Raw genomic sequence first — 18,828 nt, 5'->3', positions numbered from 1 at the left:
AATTTGTTAATTTATACGTAATTTACTCCCAATATGGCCTAATTTCAAGTAAATTAAAAAAATTGACAAAAGCTTACTAAAAGGTAATTAGGTGGTTGTCTAGTAGTAAAAGAGATAGATCATATGACACGTTCTGAATAAAATAAAAGAGTCTTATTCTGAAAGTCGTGGTTTTGGAAAAAAAAAAATCGAACTAGATCGTGCTTAGATAGAAACATATCAACTTTGAGCGGCCACGCGGTTTGTCTGCAATAAATCGGTCAGTCTAAATCTTTATTTGTACGCTACACATGCTTGTTAGATATTTGACATAATTTTCAGTAGAATTGATATAACTCTTGAACCCTTAGAGAGAATGACCCCTAACTAGTAATTAACCAATACTCGTAAAGATTAATAAACAACAATAACAGATACTTAAGAAGTAAATTATGAAACAATACAAATTTTTAATATATATAACAAAGATATAAATTTTAAGAAATACTTGCAACCTTAAGGGTTTCTTTAGCTTAGCCTAGTTTAGTTTACGGCATTATTATGTTTGTTAATAACATAAAAAAAAAATTACGAAAAGTCCGACCAATCAATCATCCAATGCGGGGGTCGTGTCTCGTGTGGAGGCCACATCATGTTAAAATGTCATGATCCTTACACATTATCCTATAAAAAAAATGTCAAAATAATTCTTGACACTTCTAATAAAACAGATTTTTTTAAACTGTCATGCATGGGGTCATCGTAAAACTCATCCATCGTTATTCATTCTTTGGCGATTTTTGTTTTTTTTTTTCTCTTTCTTTTCGACATATGGCGATTTCTTTCAAGAACAAACGAATTTATTGATACAATTATAGTACAAACACAAAACATGCATGAAACAACCTTATAGAAAAAAGAAAGAAAAAAAAAACGAAACGGTCAAATGGACAAGCTGACGAAGGATCATATGGTATAGTCCTCACGACCCTTCCTTATTGCATGCATTACACACATCACAAACGGTTATCATCAAACCGCGTTTAAAGTGTTTAAATTAAGCAGATTCAATTCCGTAAAAGAAAAGATCATCAAACCGGTCATTAGTTGGAGCTTTCCCAGCATGCATCACAAGTCCTTTCTTACCATCAATGGTCCCAGTTGTGGACGCTGTCCATCCTCTGCTACTCGGAGTCTCCTCCTCTTCACCAATCTGATCCAACCTCTCCCACTTTAACGTCTCTGTATTCAGCGCAAAAGTCCCATCGGCCAATTGACCTGGACCCACGTGAGCTAGTGGGTCCATCGCAACCTCACCTCCGAACAACAGAATGTGTTTCCCAACAGCCGCACTAGCGAATACACTCCTTACGGAAGGCTTCTCACCAAACGTTTCCACTTGTGTCCACTTGTCTTGTACAGGGTCATAGTAATGAACATCATCTAATTCGCATCCGTTGAATCCATACACAACCCATACCTTCCCTTTTACAACTTCGAGTCCTGCTCCTCCTCTAATGCTAAAGTTATCTCCTGGAGTCGAACACTGTACCCACTTCTTATCAGCAATGTTGTAAGCGTCTAGTGTCTTGATCCGCTCCGTTGCACTCACTCCACCGAAAACGTAAACGTTGTTCTTATCGGCTGCCATCGAGTGGAAACTACGAGGAGTGGGACCTCTTTCCACCGGAGTTACCAATTTCCACTCGTTCTTGGTCGTGTCAAATGAGTAGAAACCGTTATATTGCCGTGAAGCGTCTCGACCTCCAAAGACATAGAGGGTTGATCCTACAGACACCATTCGGACACCTAAGCAAGAGAGGTGCGGAACGTCTCCAGTAGCTGGAGAAATCGACCAAGTATAGGTATCAAGGTCAAAGACGTAAAGGTGTTTGTCGATGGGCTGATTTGGTGTGAACTCCCCACCAAAGGCGTAAATCTTGTTACCTACCTGTGCTATGCCATGCGAGCATCTTAGGCCTGGACCTTCTCCTTTTTGCTCCACCTTATTTAGAATTAATCAATATTAATATTTGTTAATTATTTATAAGAATGTATTTTAATTATTGAACTAGCTCCCATAATGGTGAGATAAAATTAATGAAAATATAAATGTAAAACAGTCATGAAAAAAAAATCAATTTTTTTTGTTTGTTGGGCTAAGAGATTACTACCTTTGTCCACTTTCCACGCAATTTCGGAGTGCACGAGAAAGAAACATAGGCCCCGAGGGCGTATAGGAAGTCGTTGGTCGAACGTCCGTGAAACCCAACGATTTTTCCACCGTGAAGCACAAACTTTGTCCCCGGTCTGCTTTCGATAGGCTGAGGGGTTTTGCCTTTGTAAGTCTTGAATGAAAGAAATGTGATTATTTCTGTGGGCATATCATTAACTATCTGACGGTAACCTTCCACATAGACGATGTAGTCATCAACATCAATCTCAAACTGCAAAGAAAAAACAAACAATTTCAATGCGGGTACTGATCAACAAAAAGACCCTCTTGACCAGTCACAACATAGATAATTTTAGTACCTCATCAACTCCTAGCAAAGTCTTTTTTCCATGTTCATCTCCAACAACCACTTTAGAACCAGTGACATACTCAAACTTGACGAATGCTATACCATCTTGGGCCTTCCCTACATATACTTTTTTAACATTTTGGTGAGCACCATCATCCCATACATCTCCCATCGCACCACCTTGTGCTTCCAGCTTTTTGATAGCTGGAGTTAACGGAGTTAAGTGAGAACCAAGAGAATGAAGACTGTCTCCGGAAAAGTCAACGATCTTCTTGACTTCTGCTACCATCTTGTGTGCCATCTCTTTTGCTTGCAATTTAGTCTTACGAAATGTTAACCTGTAATGATGAACATAATTAACAAGATGCTATACACACTACGATCATATGATAGAGAGGGGAAGGGAGATGATGAGAGAGCTGACCTGAGTAAAAGTAATTAATGATTGGTGAAGTCATCCAGTTTAGGATTTTGCATGGGTATTTATTGGCACATGGACGAACATGCTGAAATATTTTCGAAATATACTATTCTCTCGTGACCCGCGCGAGTTATCAAATGAAATACGAAACTTTTTTCACGATACAGTACACCTGTTATGCGGCTTATGCCAACTCACGTAAGTTTTTTGTTTTTTTTACTCGTCTTACTAATTAACAGATTGAATTTATTTTATATTTTCCACTTTTTGTTGGTTTTGTAACATATATATATATTGGGTGTACTATGCAACAAATTGATATACATGTTTATATATGTACTTATACATCATTCACATCTCCATGATTAATAGATATTTAAAGAATAGATTTATAGTCATGTTTAACAAGAAAATTAGGTCTATGTAAAATGCATGAATATATTCGTTTATCACGAATTTTTTTTTTCTAGAAATAAATAAACTTCGACAAACTCAATAATTATGTACAGAAAGTAAATGATTCCACCTTCTATATGTTTATTAATAAAATTCAATTAAACTACAACTAGTTAAAATAAATATTCCAAATGAAATGATACTCGTTTATTTTACTTTTCGTATGCAAATGAGGAAATGCGTCGCACTCTCAATCCATATGTTAATGACCCGCGTGGTTACTTAAAAATATAGACTTACGGGGCTGTATATATATATATATATATATATATATATATATATATTTTTAAGTTTTATGCGTACCTCACGTTTTAAGCAACCCGTTTATTAGTTACAGTACGGCATCATCTTTGGAACAATAATAACCAGGCAACGTAACCCTTAGTTTATCAGTTGTAGTTTACTTGATTAAGTAAAACAAAATATTCTTTCTTGTGCTAATAGATTAACGTTCTGGATTTTTTTTTCATAAAAACTGATTTTGTAGTTTGGCACCAAAAAAACAATTGATTTTGTAAATTTAAAAACTGCAATTAATTATTCTTCCACTTCATGTTTTTCTTCACATCAGGTATTAAAAATAATTAATTATTTTTTCTTGAGTCTGAATAAATAAATAAAAAGAAAAAGAGATATTTTTTCCGTTTCTAACTATAAAATGTGTTTGGAGTTTATTTTTATTTCAAAATATAAGATGTTCACATTCCATAAAAGAAATAGTAATAAAATAATATATCTAATTGCTTTAGTTGAGTGCTTTTTGCAATAATTTTTTTTACTAAAGAAATAAGACAATTTAACTAAGACTACATTTTTTTAATTATACTAGAAAAAAAACACTAAATCCGCCACTGTTCAATCACCAATCCACCAATATTCAGCCACGAAGATTATAATCGCCGTGCTAACTCCCATAATATCTTATACAAGTATGTAGTCACCATTGTTCGTCAAAGTAATCTTGAGCAATTACTCTCGTGTATATTTTTCTTTTCAGGGGGTTTTAATCATTTTCTAATAATCGTTAGTTACTTCTTAGTAGAAATATTGCTCTTCCAAAATAATTTAAATTCCAACTGTAATTTTTAATATTTTTTTTTATCATTCTTAATTAGTTTTTTAGTAAAACACTATATCTTTGTTGAAGTCTGTTATAGGATTAAGTGAGACATGTGGCTATTTTATCTATCAAAAATTATATAATTAGTTGAAAATTTGATTTTGTATGTGTGCATGAAAAACATTTTGATTTTGAACCCCACGTAGCACTAAATGGTGTCTTCTGCATGGAGTCAACACATGGAGTTGGTTGATGAGAAAGAAACAAGAAACAACGTGTAAACGCGCGAATTATAATGTGGGAATAATAACAATAATAAATTTTGTATAGTTTCTGGAGCTTCTGAAAAAAAAAAAGGTTAAAATTTCATTGTTGCATGGAGTCAACACATGGAGTTGATGAGACCACACGTCGAATGAAACAATAGTTTAGTTTTTTATTCCATGAAAACGTTGCCTGAACAAAGATGAAAACATAATCTAACGTTATGTCCAGTTCTCACTAGTCACCATCTCTGTTAGGAATTATGGACATTCAATCCATCATCTTTATTAGGAATTATGGACATTCAACCCAAAATCAATTGACAATAATTGTAATGGTCCATAAACTTTATATATTACCTAATATTTACTTTTTTACTCGATATAGAATATTAGTTCTAATAGACCCTCTCAAAATGTGGGTAAAAAACAGTTCGACACAAAAACTATCCAAACCCAACATCTCGAAAATACTACAACAAGACATACTATTTATATGAACCATATATGTTGGAAACCATTTCTTTTGTGAGAAATTGATTGTTGGTGTGACACCCCGGTTTCAGAGACTTGCGGAGAGGTTTAAAAAGAATTGATTTGGCCACCTATGTCACCAAAGTGCACTTATCTTTTCAGTCAAGGGTCCTGAAAGAACTCCACAGTTAAGCATACTTATGCTGGAATAGTCTCAGGATGGGTGACCTTTCGGGACGTGACTATCGGAACTGTGTGAGTGAAGACAAAACAGAGGGAAAGATCATGTGGTGATTTGTAGGGATGGTAACAAGTCTTTAAAATCTCTCGGACATAGCAAACCGACCGTCGGATATGGATGGGTTCACAGGCCTAGTGAAAACGTGAGGCCCATTAAAGAAAATGGGCCCATGGACTAGAATTGGACATAGGGCCCACTGAGAAGTGGCGGACGGGGCGTTACACACGTAAAGAGACTTATTTGTTACCATAAAACTATATTGTATATTCTCTGTAAATCTTCAGTAATTAGGCTTGGTGATTAAGATTTTGTAAGATACTAGGCTTGAACCAGCGATACATCGCGGGTATATTTTTTCTTTTATTTTGTTTAAGATGTTATATTTGTTAATGTTTTGTCTTTCCTGTTTATGTTAAATAGTAAAATAAAGTGTTTTATATATTTTGTATGTGTTGAATGAAAATCAAATATATTTTGTTTTTTTTGTTTGGTTTTAATACACGGTATATTTGACGTATATCACACTTTCTTCAACTTATATATCGTTTTGTCTGGTTTTTGTGTTCAGTATGTTTGTGTAGACTATAGTGTCAAACGTACCAGCCCGCATCTATTTTAACTTGTCTGATTTGCAATCTGCATGGCATTACTACTACTCGCTTAGGCTTGCTCGCTAAACCCACAACCCGAATAGGCTTGTCCACTAAAACCCGCAATCAACATAGACTTGTGTGAGACTGTGAGACCCTTTTTCAATGTTATGTCCAAGCCCGCTTCGCTAAGTCCAACATGTTAGCGAACACACCTCTAAAGTATATTTTAAAATAATTAAAAGAAATCAAATTGTTTTTCAATATAAATTAACAATTTTCCTATTTAAAATAACTTGTAAGATATTTTATATTTTTGTAAGTAATTTAGTTTTTATACATTAAAATTCTTTATATTATCACGTATATTACATATTGTATTTTTACATCTATGTAAAAATATTTCTTTCCATATATAATATACTGATTTCATCAAATAATAGTAGCTTGCAAACTGAGTTGCCAACATGCGGACATAACCCCGACAACTCACATGAGCTCGCTTGCGAGACTAGGCTTAGGCATAAAAACCATAACCGAATACCCAACCCGGAATCTGACCCAAAAAACTGAGTTCGGGTTGGATACGGGTTTGCCTATAAAACCCTATTGGGTTCTATTTTCTAATATCCGTGGGTTTGGGTTAGGGTCGGGTAATACCCAATACCCGTTTGGGTACCCATTAAACCCGAACATATAAACATATTTATAATATTTATCATTAATATAATGCAATTACCCCAAAATTATGATTATAATTTTGAATATTTCATTTAGTTTTATACCTAAATATCAAAAATAATCAAAATATCTAAAATATTTTGTTATGTAAGTCAAAATTTAACTAAATTTATTTCAATTTAATTATATTTTTTCGGGTACCCGGTAGTTTGGGTACTAATCGAGTTCTAAAATTTGTAACCCAAACCGACCTGAACCCGATAGTATCCAAACCGAACCGAACCCATATATCTAAAAATACCCAATGAGTTCTATTTTTCTAAACCCGTTTACCCGAACCCGAATGGGTAATATCCGAACCCGAATGGGTTACCCGAATGCCCAGCCCTATGCGAGACCAACTTTTTAGTAACTGAATTTTAAGCCCACTTGACACCTATATGTGTTGCAATTATATTTAAAATACAATACTACTTTACAAATATATCTAAACTTTTAAAAACAAAAATATATTTTGAGATAAAAGATTAGTGTCTATATGACATTAATAACTTCTAAGTTTTTTTAGAAATAATGTTCGAGTTGCAAATCTTTTGATATGAGATATAATACTTACAACAATTTTTCTTTAAGAAAAACTCAAATTCTGATAATTAGTTTACATACATTATAAATTATTTTTAAGATGTTTATACATAAATCATATATGTAATAATATTTTAAGATAATATTTATACTACAATGTATCTTAACCTATTTACTCTAATTGTTTATCCTAATAACTCATTTAACATTTGGACCTTCAATTCTACACCAAGGCCTATAAGATTTTTCTTCTTCCACCTAACGACACAACAACTCTCTTCTTCTTTTCTTATTCTTTCTTCTTGTAATTTCTCATGTTTTCATACTTGATTCTCTTGTGTAGGATTAATCAAAGATGAGACTCCAACAGAAGCACCCGATTCTGGCTGATCCGAGGTTTGTATCTAACCAATTCACAACTTAAACGCTTTATAATTTGTGGTTGTTGATCTTCTAATTTAACCCAGTTTTGCAATTCGAATAACATATACCTTTCGATTTGAACATCACCCCAAAAATATTTATAAATCTGATGCCAATAATTTCCGATTATATACTGATAATCATGAAAAACCAAATTCAAAATTTGGGGTTTATACAAATTCAAAATCGGGTATGAATTTTGTAAGTTTGTTTTCGTTGAAGCAACTAAGCATTTCAGATAACTCAATTCAGGTTTTAATATGAATCAAAGAGACCTCAATTTCAAAATCTGTTTTTTTTTCTTAAAAGATGGGATAAATTTTATCCCAAATTGACAATAGAGAATCAGTCACAAAGATAAGGAACTCAATCTAATCCTTTCATAGGTTTATAATTTAGGAACTATTATTTTTTTCTAACTATGTTTCAGATGAAAATCTATCCTCAAATCCATGAAGATGGTGCATCGTCTAATATTTTTGCAGGATGGTCGGCAACGACAAAATATTAAAAAAGTTGGTTCTCAATATTACTGAATGTAATTTATTAATTCAACCTCTCATAAAGATCGAGTAGGTATAGTATAGCTAAAAGACGATAAAATTAATCCAAACAAAACAGAATAATCCAGCAAGATTATGAAAAGAAAACATTGAAGCATACTTCAATGTTATAACAACATATAGAGCGCACTGATAAACATTGATTGCTTACTTTGGAAACAAAGAACATTACGTACTTTCAGTTATCGTCCGTCTGTTCCCAACGATTTGAGATCCTGAACATTCAGCTTTTCATTTCATACTTTATGAAATAAACCCATGCAAAATCAGAACTGGATAAACTTTTAAAGTTAGTGTATCGAATGTATAATCTTCGAAGTAGGTTTAAAATATGTTTCTATCTAAATTACATTGTTTTATGATTTCTAGTCTAGAAAAAAAAAGGGTTTATTTCATGCAAGCAGCCAAAGCACAGTCATCAAACTCATTTTGTATCGATGATGCATTGGTTTGAACTGACCACTGGAAATACTCAAGCCACAATGTTCAACTGATCTCCACTCTCCTGGAATGATCTAGTTTCCAAACCGGTTCATCAAGTCCAAACAAAACAACTTGGTTAGTTTTATAAGAGTACAACTTGAATATGTACTGCTTCTTTTTAAAATCCCTGAAAGTCTCGAATAACTCAAAGCTGCTTGGGATTAAATTCCTTAGTGAAATCTACAATCATAATTTGGGATTATATTCACATGACCTTCAAGAGGTTGTTGCCAGGTTTTCCGAGGTCTTCGAAACCAAAGTTGTGTCATAAAGAGCATTTTGGTTGATTATTTGATTAATGTCCATTCTTGTGCTTCCTCGATTGCTTTCCGTGGATCTTGTTGCCACACTCTATTCTATTTTTTATACACTAGATTTCGACTCTTCCATATCCGCAAAATTAAGATCCAAACTGGCAACTGTTTTGTTAAAGTCATGAGACTTCTATTATTGGAACCCTCGAGAAGTACCCTGACAGTTGGTTACTAAAAAAAAAGTTTGAGACCCTCGGCATATCGCTTGCACATAAGGACAATTGAAACACAGATGGTCCATTGATTCTTCAGCTGAACAGCAACGTCTACATATTGAGGATCTATACTAATACATTATACATCTATGATTAAGTATTGTACGAGGAGGCAGAGCATTTGAGAAGACTCTCCAAAGAAAATGTCGAAATTTTGGTGTTATATTCAACTTCGAGATGTTATGGCAAATAGGATTAGCATCAGAACCAAATGTAGAAAATAAATGTTAGAACATATGAGAAAATAAAAATTAGTAGATATTGGGATATTATTTACCTTCGGAAATCATATGTCATATGTCACGTAAAGAGACTTATTTGTTACAATAAAACTCTATTGTATATTCTCTGTAAATCTTCAGTAATTAGGCTTGGTGATTAAGATTTTGTAAGATATAAGTAATTATGTAATCGATTCTCAAAGGCAAAAAACAGAAACATCTTTATTCTCTGTTTAAATGGATAAATAGATGGAAAAAAACTTGCTTTATTGGAATGGATCACAAGCACATCTAAGGAAAAAACACAATCACAAGAGATAACACTTATCCAAGTTATGCATTAAGAGACCTTAAACGAAAAATTTAGAAGATAGATCTGATAACTTATTTGGTGCATTATGGAATCAATGGCAAAGATTACCATGATCAGTTGGAGATGGGAAGGACATGGACTCCAAATTTGTGAAGCAGATCACCGACTCTTCCATGGAAGCCAACGATCTTGTGGCCTTCCTTTTTGAGTAAGAAGGTTGTGCCAGCTTCAAGTCCAAAGGGTGTAGACGTTTTCTTATTAGTCTTAAACTTAAGCATAGTTATCACTGCAGCATCACTGCCAAAGATTTGATCATAGGTGCCTTCAACCTCCATGACGTATTCACTTGGATAGTCAAGTTGGAACTGCAAACCAAAAAAAATAAAAAGATTACATACGGAAGACAATTTGCATTTATACATATATTTTTTCAATAAAACAATAAAGAGCATTATATGTACCTCTTCGAATCCGAGTAGAGTACTCTTTCCACGTTCATCTCCTACGATCTCATGAGAGCCATTATTGTAAACAAACTTAACAGCTGATATACCATCTTGGGCTTGTCCTACGTACACCTTCTTAACACCATCATAAGCACCATCATCCCATAGAGTTCCATCATCACTACCAAGAGCCCGTAGCGTCTTGGCAGGAGTCAATGGATCAGATTCAATTCCGAAAAAGAAGAGATCATCAAACCGGTCATTGGTTGGAGCTTTCCCAGCATGCATCACCAGTCCTTTCTTACCATCAACGGTCCCAGTTGTGGAGGCTGTCCATCCTCTGCTACTCGGAGTCTCCTCCTCTTCACAAAACTTATCCACCCTCTCCCACTTTAACGTCTCTGTATTCAGCGCAAAAGTCCCATCGGCCAATTGACCTGGACCCACATGAGCTAGTGGGTCCATCGCAACTTCACCTCCGAACAACAGAATGTGTTTCCCAACAGACGCACTAGCAAATACACTCCTTACGGAAGGCCTCTCACCAAATGTTTCCACTTGTGTCCACTTGTCTTGTATAGGATCATAGTAATGAACATCATCTAATTCACATCCGTTGAATCCATACACAACCCATACCTTCCCTTGCACCACTTCGAGACCTGCTCCTCCTCTAACGCTAACGTTATCTCCTGGAATGGAACACTGCACCCACTTCTTATCAACAATGTTGTAAGCGTCTAGAGTCTTGAGTCGCTCCGTAGCAGCCACTCCACCGAAAACGTAAACGGTTTTCTCATCGGCTGCCATAGAGTGGAAACTACGAGGAGTGGGTCCTTCTTCGACCGGGGTTACTAATTTCCACTCGTTCGTGGTGGTGTCAAATGAGTAGAAACCGTTATATTTTCGCGAAGCGTCTCGTCCTCCAAAGACATAGAGGGTTGATCCTACTGACACCATACGGACACCTAAGCAAGAGAGGTTGGGAACGTCTCCCGTGGCTGGAGAAATTGACCAAGTATGGGTCTCGAGGTCAAAGACGTAAAGGTGTTTGTCGATGGGCTGATTTGGTGTGAACTCCCCACCAAAGGCGTAAACCTTGTTACCTACCTGTGCTATGCCATGCGAGCATCTTAGGCCTGGACCTAATTCTCCTTTTTGCTCCACCTTATTTACAGTTAATTAAAGTTAAAATCAATATTCATTTTTTTGTTAATTATTTATTAAATTGATTTGTATAATGATTAATTATCTCCCATAATGGTGAGATAAAATTAATGAAAATATAAATATAAAACAGTCATGGCCTTAGAGATTACTACCTTTGTCCACTTTCCACTCAATTTCGGAGTGCACGATATAGAAACATAAGCTCCGAGGGCGAATAGGAAGTCGTTGGTCGAACGTCCGTGAAACCCAACGATTTTTCCACCGTGAAGCACAAACTTAGTTCCTGGTCTGCTTTCGATAGGCCGAGAGGTTTTGCCTTTATAAGTCTTGAATGAAAGAAACGTGATCATTTCTGTGGGCATATCATTAACTGTCGCACGGTAACCTTCCACATATACGATGTAGTCATCAACATCAATCTCAAACTGCAAAGAGAAAACAAACAATTTCAATGCGGGAACTAGTCAACAAAAGACCCTCTCAAGTCTTGACCAAACACAACATAGATAAATCTATTTTAGTACCTCATCAACTTCTAGCAAAGCCTTCTTTCCATGTTCATCTCCAACAACCACTTTAGAACCATTGACATACTCAAACTTGACGAATGCTATACCATATTGGCTTTGCCCTACATGTACTTTTTTAACATTTTGGTGAGCACCATCATCCCACACATCTCCCATCTCACCACCTTGTGCTTCCAGATTTTTGATAGCTGGAGCCAACGGAGTAGTATGAGCACCAAGAGAATGAAGATTGTCTCCGGCAAAGCCAACGATCTTCTTGACTTGTGCTTCCACCATGTGGGCCATCTTGTTTGCTAGCATTTTATTCTTACGAAATATTAACCTGTAATGATGGACGTAATTAACAAGATGCTATACAAACTACGATTATATGAGAGAGAGAAATGGAAATGATGAGAGAGCTGACCTGAGAGTAAAGTAATGATGATTGGTAAATTTGATCCAGTCTGGGTATTTCTATGGGTATTTCTATGGGTATTTATGGGCTCATCGATATATATATAATATTATCTCGTGAACCTCGAGGGGATTAAATGAATAATAGGAAACTCTTTTCATAATATGCCAACTCATGTATGTTTTTATATGATATATTTTGTATTTTATTACTTTTTGTATGCATATGAGGAAATGCGTCGCACTCGCAACTCTTACTGGCTAAAAACATAAGCTCATGAATATATAGAGTAAGAGATGAGTAGTGTCATTTATACTGTACTTTATTACTCGTTTTATCGATAAGGCCAATATCCACGTTTACTCGTCCTACTTTTCAATTTAATATTGAAAGGGTTGATTTGTATTTTGTAAATTACAAAACATATATAAATAAATAGACAAAGTAGCCATCATCGTTCATCAAAGTAACATTGTTCTCTTAATTATATATTTTTCCTCTCGAGTGTTTTCAATTTTTCCTTTACTTTTCTGTTGAACTATGTTATAAGATTAATTCGAGGCATTTGGCTAATTTATGTATTGAGAAATAATATAATTAGTTGACATTTGATTTTGGAAGATTCGTAATCATGAAGAAAAAAATTATGTTTTTATGATAATATTTTGTTTGCTAGGTTAGTTTTTTAATATGTTTTATTATTATTTGAGTATGGTGTTGTGTATTGTCAAAGAGAAAAAATAATTCGAGCTTTTCATTTTTGTTTGCTAAACGTTGGCACGACTCTGTTTAAGTATGCACCCTACTTTTGTTAGTCTTCTTTCTTTTTTCCAATGATAATATCTTTCTTCAAATCAGTATAATCGCCCCTTGCATCGTGGCCTAATGATAGTGTTGCGGCTATTCCCTCAGTCTAAAGAAGGCCCTACTTTAAGGCTAGGTTATGTGGCAAGTTTAAGTTGAAAGTACTAGTAAATTCTAGAAAAAGGAGCCTACCTTAACCTTGTATCGTAGCACGGGCTAATGGTATCTGATCTGCAGGAAGTCAAACGATGGTCGTGGATGCACTATAGATAGAACCATAACATGGAGTTGATGAGAAAATCGTAGAGGAAACAACGTGTTAACGAATTGTTTTTCCACTGATATTATGTTTAAGACGAAGATAAAAAAACAAATCTTAAGTCCCTGTTCCCACCATGATCGCTCTTTTAATTCGTTTTTTCTTTTCTCTTTAGTGTTACGTAATTAGTATTCTTTTTACTTAATTGCACTTTTATTTTTAATTAGTCTTCTTATTCTGAAAGTCGTGGTTTAAAGAAGAAAAAAAATCAAACTAGATCTTTGGGCGGCCACGCAGTTTGTCTGCAATAAATCGTCAGTCGAAGGGTATGATTGAAAGCAACTAAACACCTCGTTTGCAAATAAACCGTTTCAATGATCACCAATTAACAAATCGTTTGAAAAATGCGGTTGGATATCATGGTTGGAGCAAATGGTTGAAAAAGATGGTTAAAACCTCTTTTTGGTGGTTGCAAACACCAATTTTAACCACTAACAAAAACCAACATTTCTATTACAAAGAGATTGCACAGTTTTTTTTTCACAAAAATTGCATAGTTTATATTTCTTTGCTTTTTGGCTTATTTACCTTTAAAAAAAACATATTGAGAAAAAATAGCAATACAAATCAAGTCAAAATTATGATTATGATTTTTTTTAATATAGTATAATGGAGACTTAAAATTAAATATTTGATAATTTTGTTAATATCACATTTGATAATTTCCTTAATATCATTTAAATATATAAATATTTTATATTATGAACTAGATAAAAAATTATTATTTCATTTTTTCATTTTTTAACTAAACAAATATCAACTTTTATACTACTCAACCGCTACAATGTAACCAATCAAACTAAGTACTCAACCGCTTTCTTTTACAGTACCATCTTTTCCATCCACTATCTTTAACCGCTTTCTTTTTAACCATCTTCTTTACAATCGGTATAAAATTTTTAATCAATTCTTTTGAACGTGGTTACCAATTTGGAGCCTAAATCTTCTATATATATATAAATTCTTGTTAGATTGCCATGTTTTCAGTATAATTGATATAATTCTTGAACCCTTTGAGTCGAGAGAATGACCTCTCATCAGTAACCAATACTAGTAAAGATTAATAAACAACAATAACAGATACTTAAAGAAGTAAATTAAGAAACAATACAAAAAAAAATTTATATATAAAGATATAAATTTTTACAAATATTTTCAACGTAGGGGTCTCTTAGCTTAGCTTAGTTACTGCATTATTATGTTTGTTAATAACATAGTTTCTCTGTCTCTAACAAATTGATGTTTTGATAATGTTACACATGTATTGAGAAAAAGTTTAAATTTAATTTGTAAATTAATTTATAATTATTTTTTAGTAGATAGATAAAATATAAAATATTTAATAAATACCATATGTGAAAAATTATAAAGTTAAAATAATTATAAAGTTATAAAGTTAAAAATTATTAAATATTTTAACTTTTAATATAAAAAATCAAATTTTAAAAAATAAAAATAAATTCTAAAATATCAATCTATTAGAAACAAAATGAATACAAAAAATGAACGAAAAGTCAGACCAAATCATCTAATGGGGTGGGGGTCGTGTGGAGGCCACATCATTTTAAAATGTCATGATTCTTGCACATTATCCTTAAAAATGCTCAATGATCATAATAATTCTTGAAAGCTTCTAATAAAAGTATAAAACAGAATTTTTTAACCTGTTTGATGGGGCCTCTACACAACCACTGAATTGGATGGTAGTGGTGGGCATAATTCATGTTCAGGTTTTGACAATGCGTTCTACAGAATTTAAAATTATAGTAGGAGAATTATTTCTTTGACTTTTTGGTCGTTTAGAGTAATTAAAAAAAAATTATGAAGAACAAAAAGAAGTTCAGTTAAAAATAATATTGGTTTGTCTTTTTATTCTCATTTTACTAGCTAAAATTTTTATTAAAATCAAAAGTCGTACATTAATTAGGACTTGCTTACGTATATAAATTAGTTATAATATATATGAATCATGCATGGGGCTATTCGTAAAACACATCCATCGACCATCGTTATTTCATCATCTGGCGATTTTTTTTTTCTTTCTTTTCGATATATGGAGATTTGAGATTTCTTTCAGGAAAATAAACGATTTTATTGTTACAACTTAAAATTATCGTACAACACAAAACATGAAACAAACTTATAGAAAAAAAAAAACAAAAAGAAAAGAAAAAAACGAAACGGTCAAATGGACAAGCTGACGAAAATCAGCATAGTCCTCACGACCCTTCCTTATTGCATGCATTACACACACTTAAAACAAACGGTTGTCATCAAACCGCGTTTTAAAAGCGTTTTAATTAAGCAGATTCAATTCCATAAAAGAAAAGATCATCAAACCGGTCATTGGTTGGAGCTTTCCCAGCATGCATCACAAGCCCTTTCTTACCATCAATGGTCCCAGTTGTGGACGCTGTCCATCCTCTGCTACTCGGAGTCTCCTCCTCTTCACCAATCTTATCCAACCTCTCCCATTTTGACGTCTCTGTGTCCAACGCAAAAGTGCCATCGGCCAGTTGACCCGGACCCGCGTGAGCTAGTGGGTCCATCGCAATCTCACCTCCAAACAATAAAATGTGTTTTCCAACAGCCGCACTAGCAAATACACTCCTTTCCGAAGGCCTCTCACCAAATGTTTCCACTTGTATCCACTTGTCTTGTACAGGATCATAGTAATGAACATCATCAACTTCACATCCGTTGAATCCATACACAACCCATACCTTCCCTTGCACCACTTCGAGCCCTGCTCCTCCTCTAACGCTAAAGTTATCTCCTGGAGTCGAACACTTCACCCACTTCTTATCAACAATGTTGTAAGCGTCAAGTGTCTTGAGCCGCTCCGTAGCACTTACCCCACCGAAAACGTAAACGTTGTTCTCATCGGCTGCCATCGAGTGAAAACTACGAGGAGTGGGTCCTTCTTCTAACGGGGTTACCAGTTTCCACTCGTTCGTTGTCGTGTCAAATGAGTAGAAACCGTTATATTGCCGTGAAGCGTCTCGGCCTCCAAAGACATAGAGGGTTGATCCTACAGACACCATACGGACACCTAAGCAAGAGAGGTGCGGAATGTCTCCGGTGGCTGGAGAAATGGACCAAGTACGGGTCTCGAGGTCAAAGACATAAAGGTGTTTGTCGATGGGCTGATTTGGTGTGAACTCACCACCAAAGGCGTAAACCTTGTTACCTACCTGTGCTATGCCATGCGAGCATCTTTGCCCTGGACATTCTCCTTTTTGCTCCACCTTATATAAAATTTAATAATATTTGTTAATTATTTAGTAAAAATATTAAGATTATGATTAGTGCACTAGCTCCAATAATGGTGAGATGAAATTAATGTAAATATAAATGTAAGACTGTCATTATATAGATTTGAGTTTTTTTTGTCTCTTTATTTATCCTTCATTCTTTTTTTTACCGTACGTGATTTAGTGATTTTGAGGTGGTAATTAACTATCAAATCTCTTAAACATTGTTGAGAAGATTACTATACCTTTATCCATTTTCCGAGCAATTTCGAAGCGGACGGCGCCGAAGAAACATAGGCCCCTAGGGAGTGTAGAACGTCGGTCGAACGTCCGTGAAACCCAACGATTTTTCCACCGTGAAGCACAAACTTAGTCCCAGGTCTTTGTTCAATAGGCTGAGAGGTTTTGCCGTTATAGGTTTTGAATGTAAGAAACGTGATCATTTCTGTGGGCATATCATTAACTTTCTCACGGTAACCTTCCACGTATACGATGTAGTCATCAACATCAATCTCAAACTGGAAAGAGAAAAAAAAAGAAAAAAAGAAAAAAAATCATAAATGCCGAAACTAATCAACAAAAGACCCTCTTTACCAATCTCAACATAGATAAATCTATTTTAGTACCTCATCAACTCCTAGCACAGTCTTGTTTCCGCCACCATGTTCATCTCCAGCAACCACTTGAGAACCATTGACGTACTCAAACTTGACGAATGCTATACCATCTTGGCCTTGCCCNGTGAACTCACCACCAAAGGCGTAAACCTTGTTACCTACCTGTGCTATGCCATGCGAGCATCTTTGCCCTGGACATTCTCCTTTTTGCTCCACCTTATATAAAATTTAATAATATTTGTTAATTATTTAGTAAAAATATTAAGATTATGATTAGTGCACTAGCTCCAATAATGGTGAGATGAAATTAATGTAAATATAAATGTAAGACTGTCATTATATAGATTTGAGTTTTTTTTGTCTCTTTATTTATCCTTCATTCTTTTTTTTACCGTACGTGATTTAGTGATTTTGAGGTGGTAATTAACTATCAAATCTCTTAAACATTGTTGAGAAGATTACTATACCTTTATCCATTTTCCGAGCAATTTCGAAGCGGACGGCGCCGAAGAAACATAGGCCCCTAGGGAGTGTAGAACGTCGGTCGAACGTCCGTGAAACCCAACGATTTTTCCACCGTGAAGCACAAACTTAGTCCCAGGTCTTTGTTCAATAGGCTGAGAGGTTTTGCCGTTATAGGTTTTGAATGTAAGAAACGTGATCATTTCTGTGGGCATATCATTAACTTTCTCACGGTAACCTTCCACGTATACGATGTAGTCATCAACATCAATCTCAAACTGGAAAGAGAAAAAAAAAGAAAAAAAGAAAAAAAATCATAAATGCCGAAACTAATCAACAAAAGACCCTCTTTACCAATCTCAACATAGATAAATCTATTTTAGTACCTCATCAACTCCTAGCACAGTCTTGTTTCCGCCACCATGTTCATCTCCAGCAACCACTTGAGAACCATTGACGTACTCAAACTTGACGAATGCTATACCATCTTGGCCTTGCCCTACATACACCTTTCTAACATTGTCGTAAACACCATCATCCCAAACATCTCCAATCTCACCACCCTTTGCTGCCAGCTTTTGGGCCATCTCGATCTTTTGCTTGCGTTTGATAAATCTTACCAAATATAGTACCTGTAATATAATTGCGATATAACCTGTAATTACAAATGTAACCGAATCATCCTATAAAAACTATAATCACATAAGAGAGAGAGGGAGAGAGAGATGACCTGAGAAGAAAAGTGATAGTTGTAGGTAGTGCAGTGATCAGCTTTGGGAGTTGCATGGATATTTATTGACCAATAGAAGTTACAGGGGATGTATTTCGTTTAATGGAGTATTTTTTATTGTCTCGTGATTCACGACTCCGACTATTTAAATGATGAATCAGTGGAGTGAATGATGGAAGTAAAGTACACGTCGACGATGTCTCTTATAGCAGTTCATAAAAAATAAAAAACAAATTCATTGTCGACAATACACATATTTTTGGTTTATATAATACGTAACGTACCTTGTATC

General features: G+C 34.6%; 2 protein-coding genes across 4 annotated transcripts; both read right to left on the bottom strand.

Annotated features, from left to right (window-relative positions):
* LOC104765478 (nitrile-specifier protein 1-like) lies at positions 818-18,652 on the bottom strand. 3 transcript variants are annotated; one of them, XM_010489195.2, is made up of 5 exons: positions 18,537-18,652; positions 18,193-18,438; positions 17,812-18,084; positions 17,482-17,560; positions 15,541-16,642 (listed from the first exon to the last, which is right to left on the bottom strand). In XM_010489195.2, exons 2-5 carry the CDS (start codon positions 18,391-18,393, stop codon positions 15,774-15,776), a joined length of 1,422 nt encoding a protein of 473 aa, XP_010487497.1. In that variant the 5' UTR covers positions 18,394-18,438; positions 18,537-18,652; the 3' UTR covers positions 15,541-15,773. The 3 variants fall into 3 exon arrangements, with proteins under 3 accessions (XP_010487496.1, XP_010487497.1, XP_010487500.1); XM_010489198.2 differs by lacking the exons at positions 17,482-17,560; positions 17,812-18,084 and adding exons at positions 16,973-17,245; positions 17,354-17,460 and having other exon boundaries at positions 15,541-16,721; positions 18,300-18,438; XM_010489194.2 differs by lacking the exons at positions 15,541-16,642; positions 17,482-17,560; positions 17,812-18,084; positions 18,193-18,438; positions 18,537-18,652 and adding exons at positions 818-1,984; positions 2,154-2,426; positions 2,515-2,842; positions 2,929-2,936.
* On the bottom strand, positions 9,696-12,467 carry LOC104765479 (nitrile-specifier protein 1-like). The gene is made up of 5 exons (XM_010489199.1): positions 12,360-12,467; positions 11,948-12,275; positions 11,576-11,848; positions 10,269-11,420; positions 9,696-10,172 (listed from the first exon to the last, which is right to left on the bottom strand). Exons 2-5 carry the CDS (start codon positions 12,251-12,253, stop codon positions 9,921-9,923), a joined length of 1,983 nt encoding a protein of 660 aa, XP_010487501.1. The 5' UTR covers positions 12,254-12,275; positions 12,360-12,467; the 3' UTR covers positions 9,696-9,920.

This window comes from Camelina sativa, chromosome 19 (genome assembly GCF_000633955.1).
Source record: "Camelina sativa cultivar DH55 chromosome 19, Cs, whole genome shotgun sequence".
Taxonomy (NCBI): Eukaryota; Viridiplantae; Streptophyta; class Magnoliopsida; order Brassicales; family Brassicaceae; genus Camelina; species Camelina sativa.
Note: the sequence above shows the minus strand (reverse complement) of the source record. Positions and strands in the feature narration are given on the sequence as shown.

Coding starts and splice junctions, on each gene's coding strand:
- LOC104765478 (XM_010489194.2), bottom strand. CDS start 2,805: ATGGCACACAAGATGGTAGCAGAAGTCAAGAAGATCGTTGACTTTTCC. Junction 2,427..2,514: donor CTTTGCTAGGAGTTGATGAG/GTACTAAAATTA, acceptor TTTTCTTTGCAG/TTTGAGATTGATGTTGATGA. Junction 1,985..2,153: donor TGCGTGGAAAGTGGACAAAG/GTAGTAATCTCT, acceptor ATTCTAAATAAG/GTGGAGCAAAAAGGAGAAGG.
- LOC104765479 (XM_010489199.1), bottom strand. CDS start 12,253: ATGCTAGCAAACAAGATGGCCCACATGGTGGAAGCACAAGTCAAGAAG. Junction 11,849..11,947: donor CTTTGCTAGAAGTTGATGAG/GTACTAAAATAG, acceptor TTCTCTTTGCAG/TTTGAGATTGATGTTGATGA. Junction 11,421..11,575: donor TGAGTGGAAAGTGGACAAAG/GTAGTAATCTCT, acceptor ACTGTAAATAAG/GTGGAGCAAAAAGGAGAATT.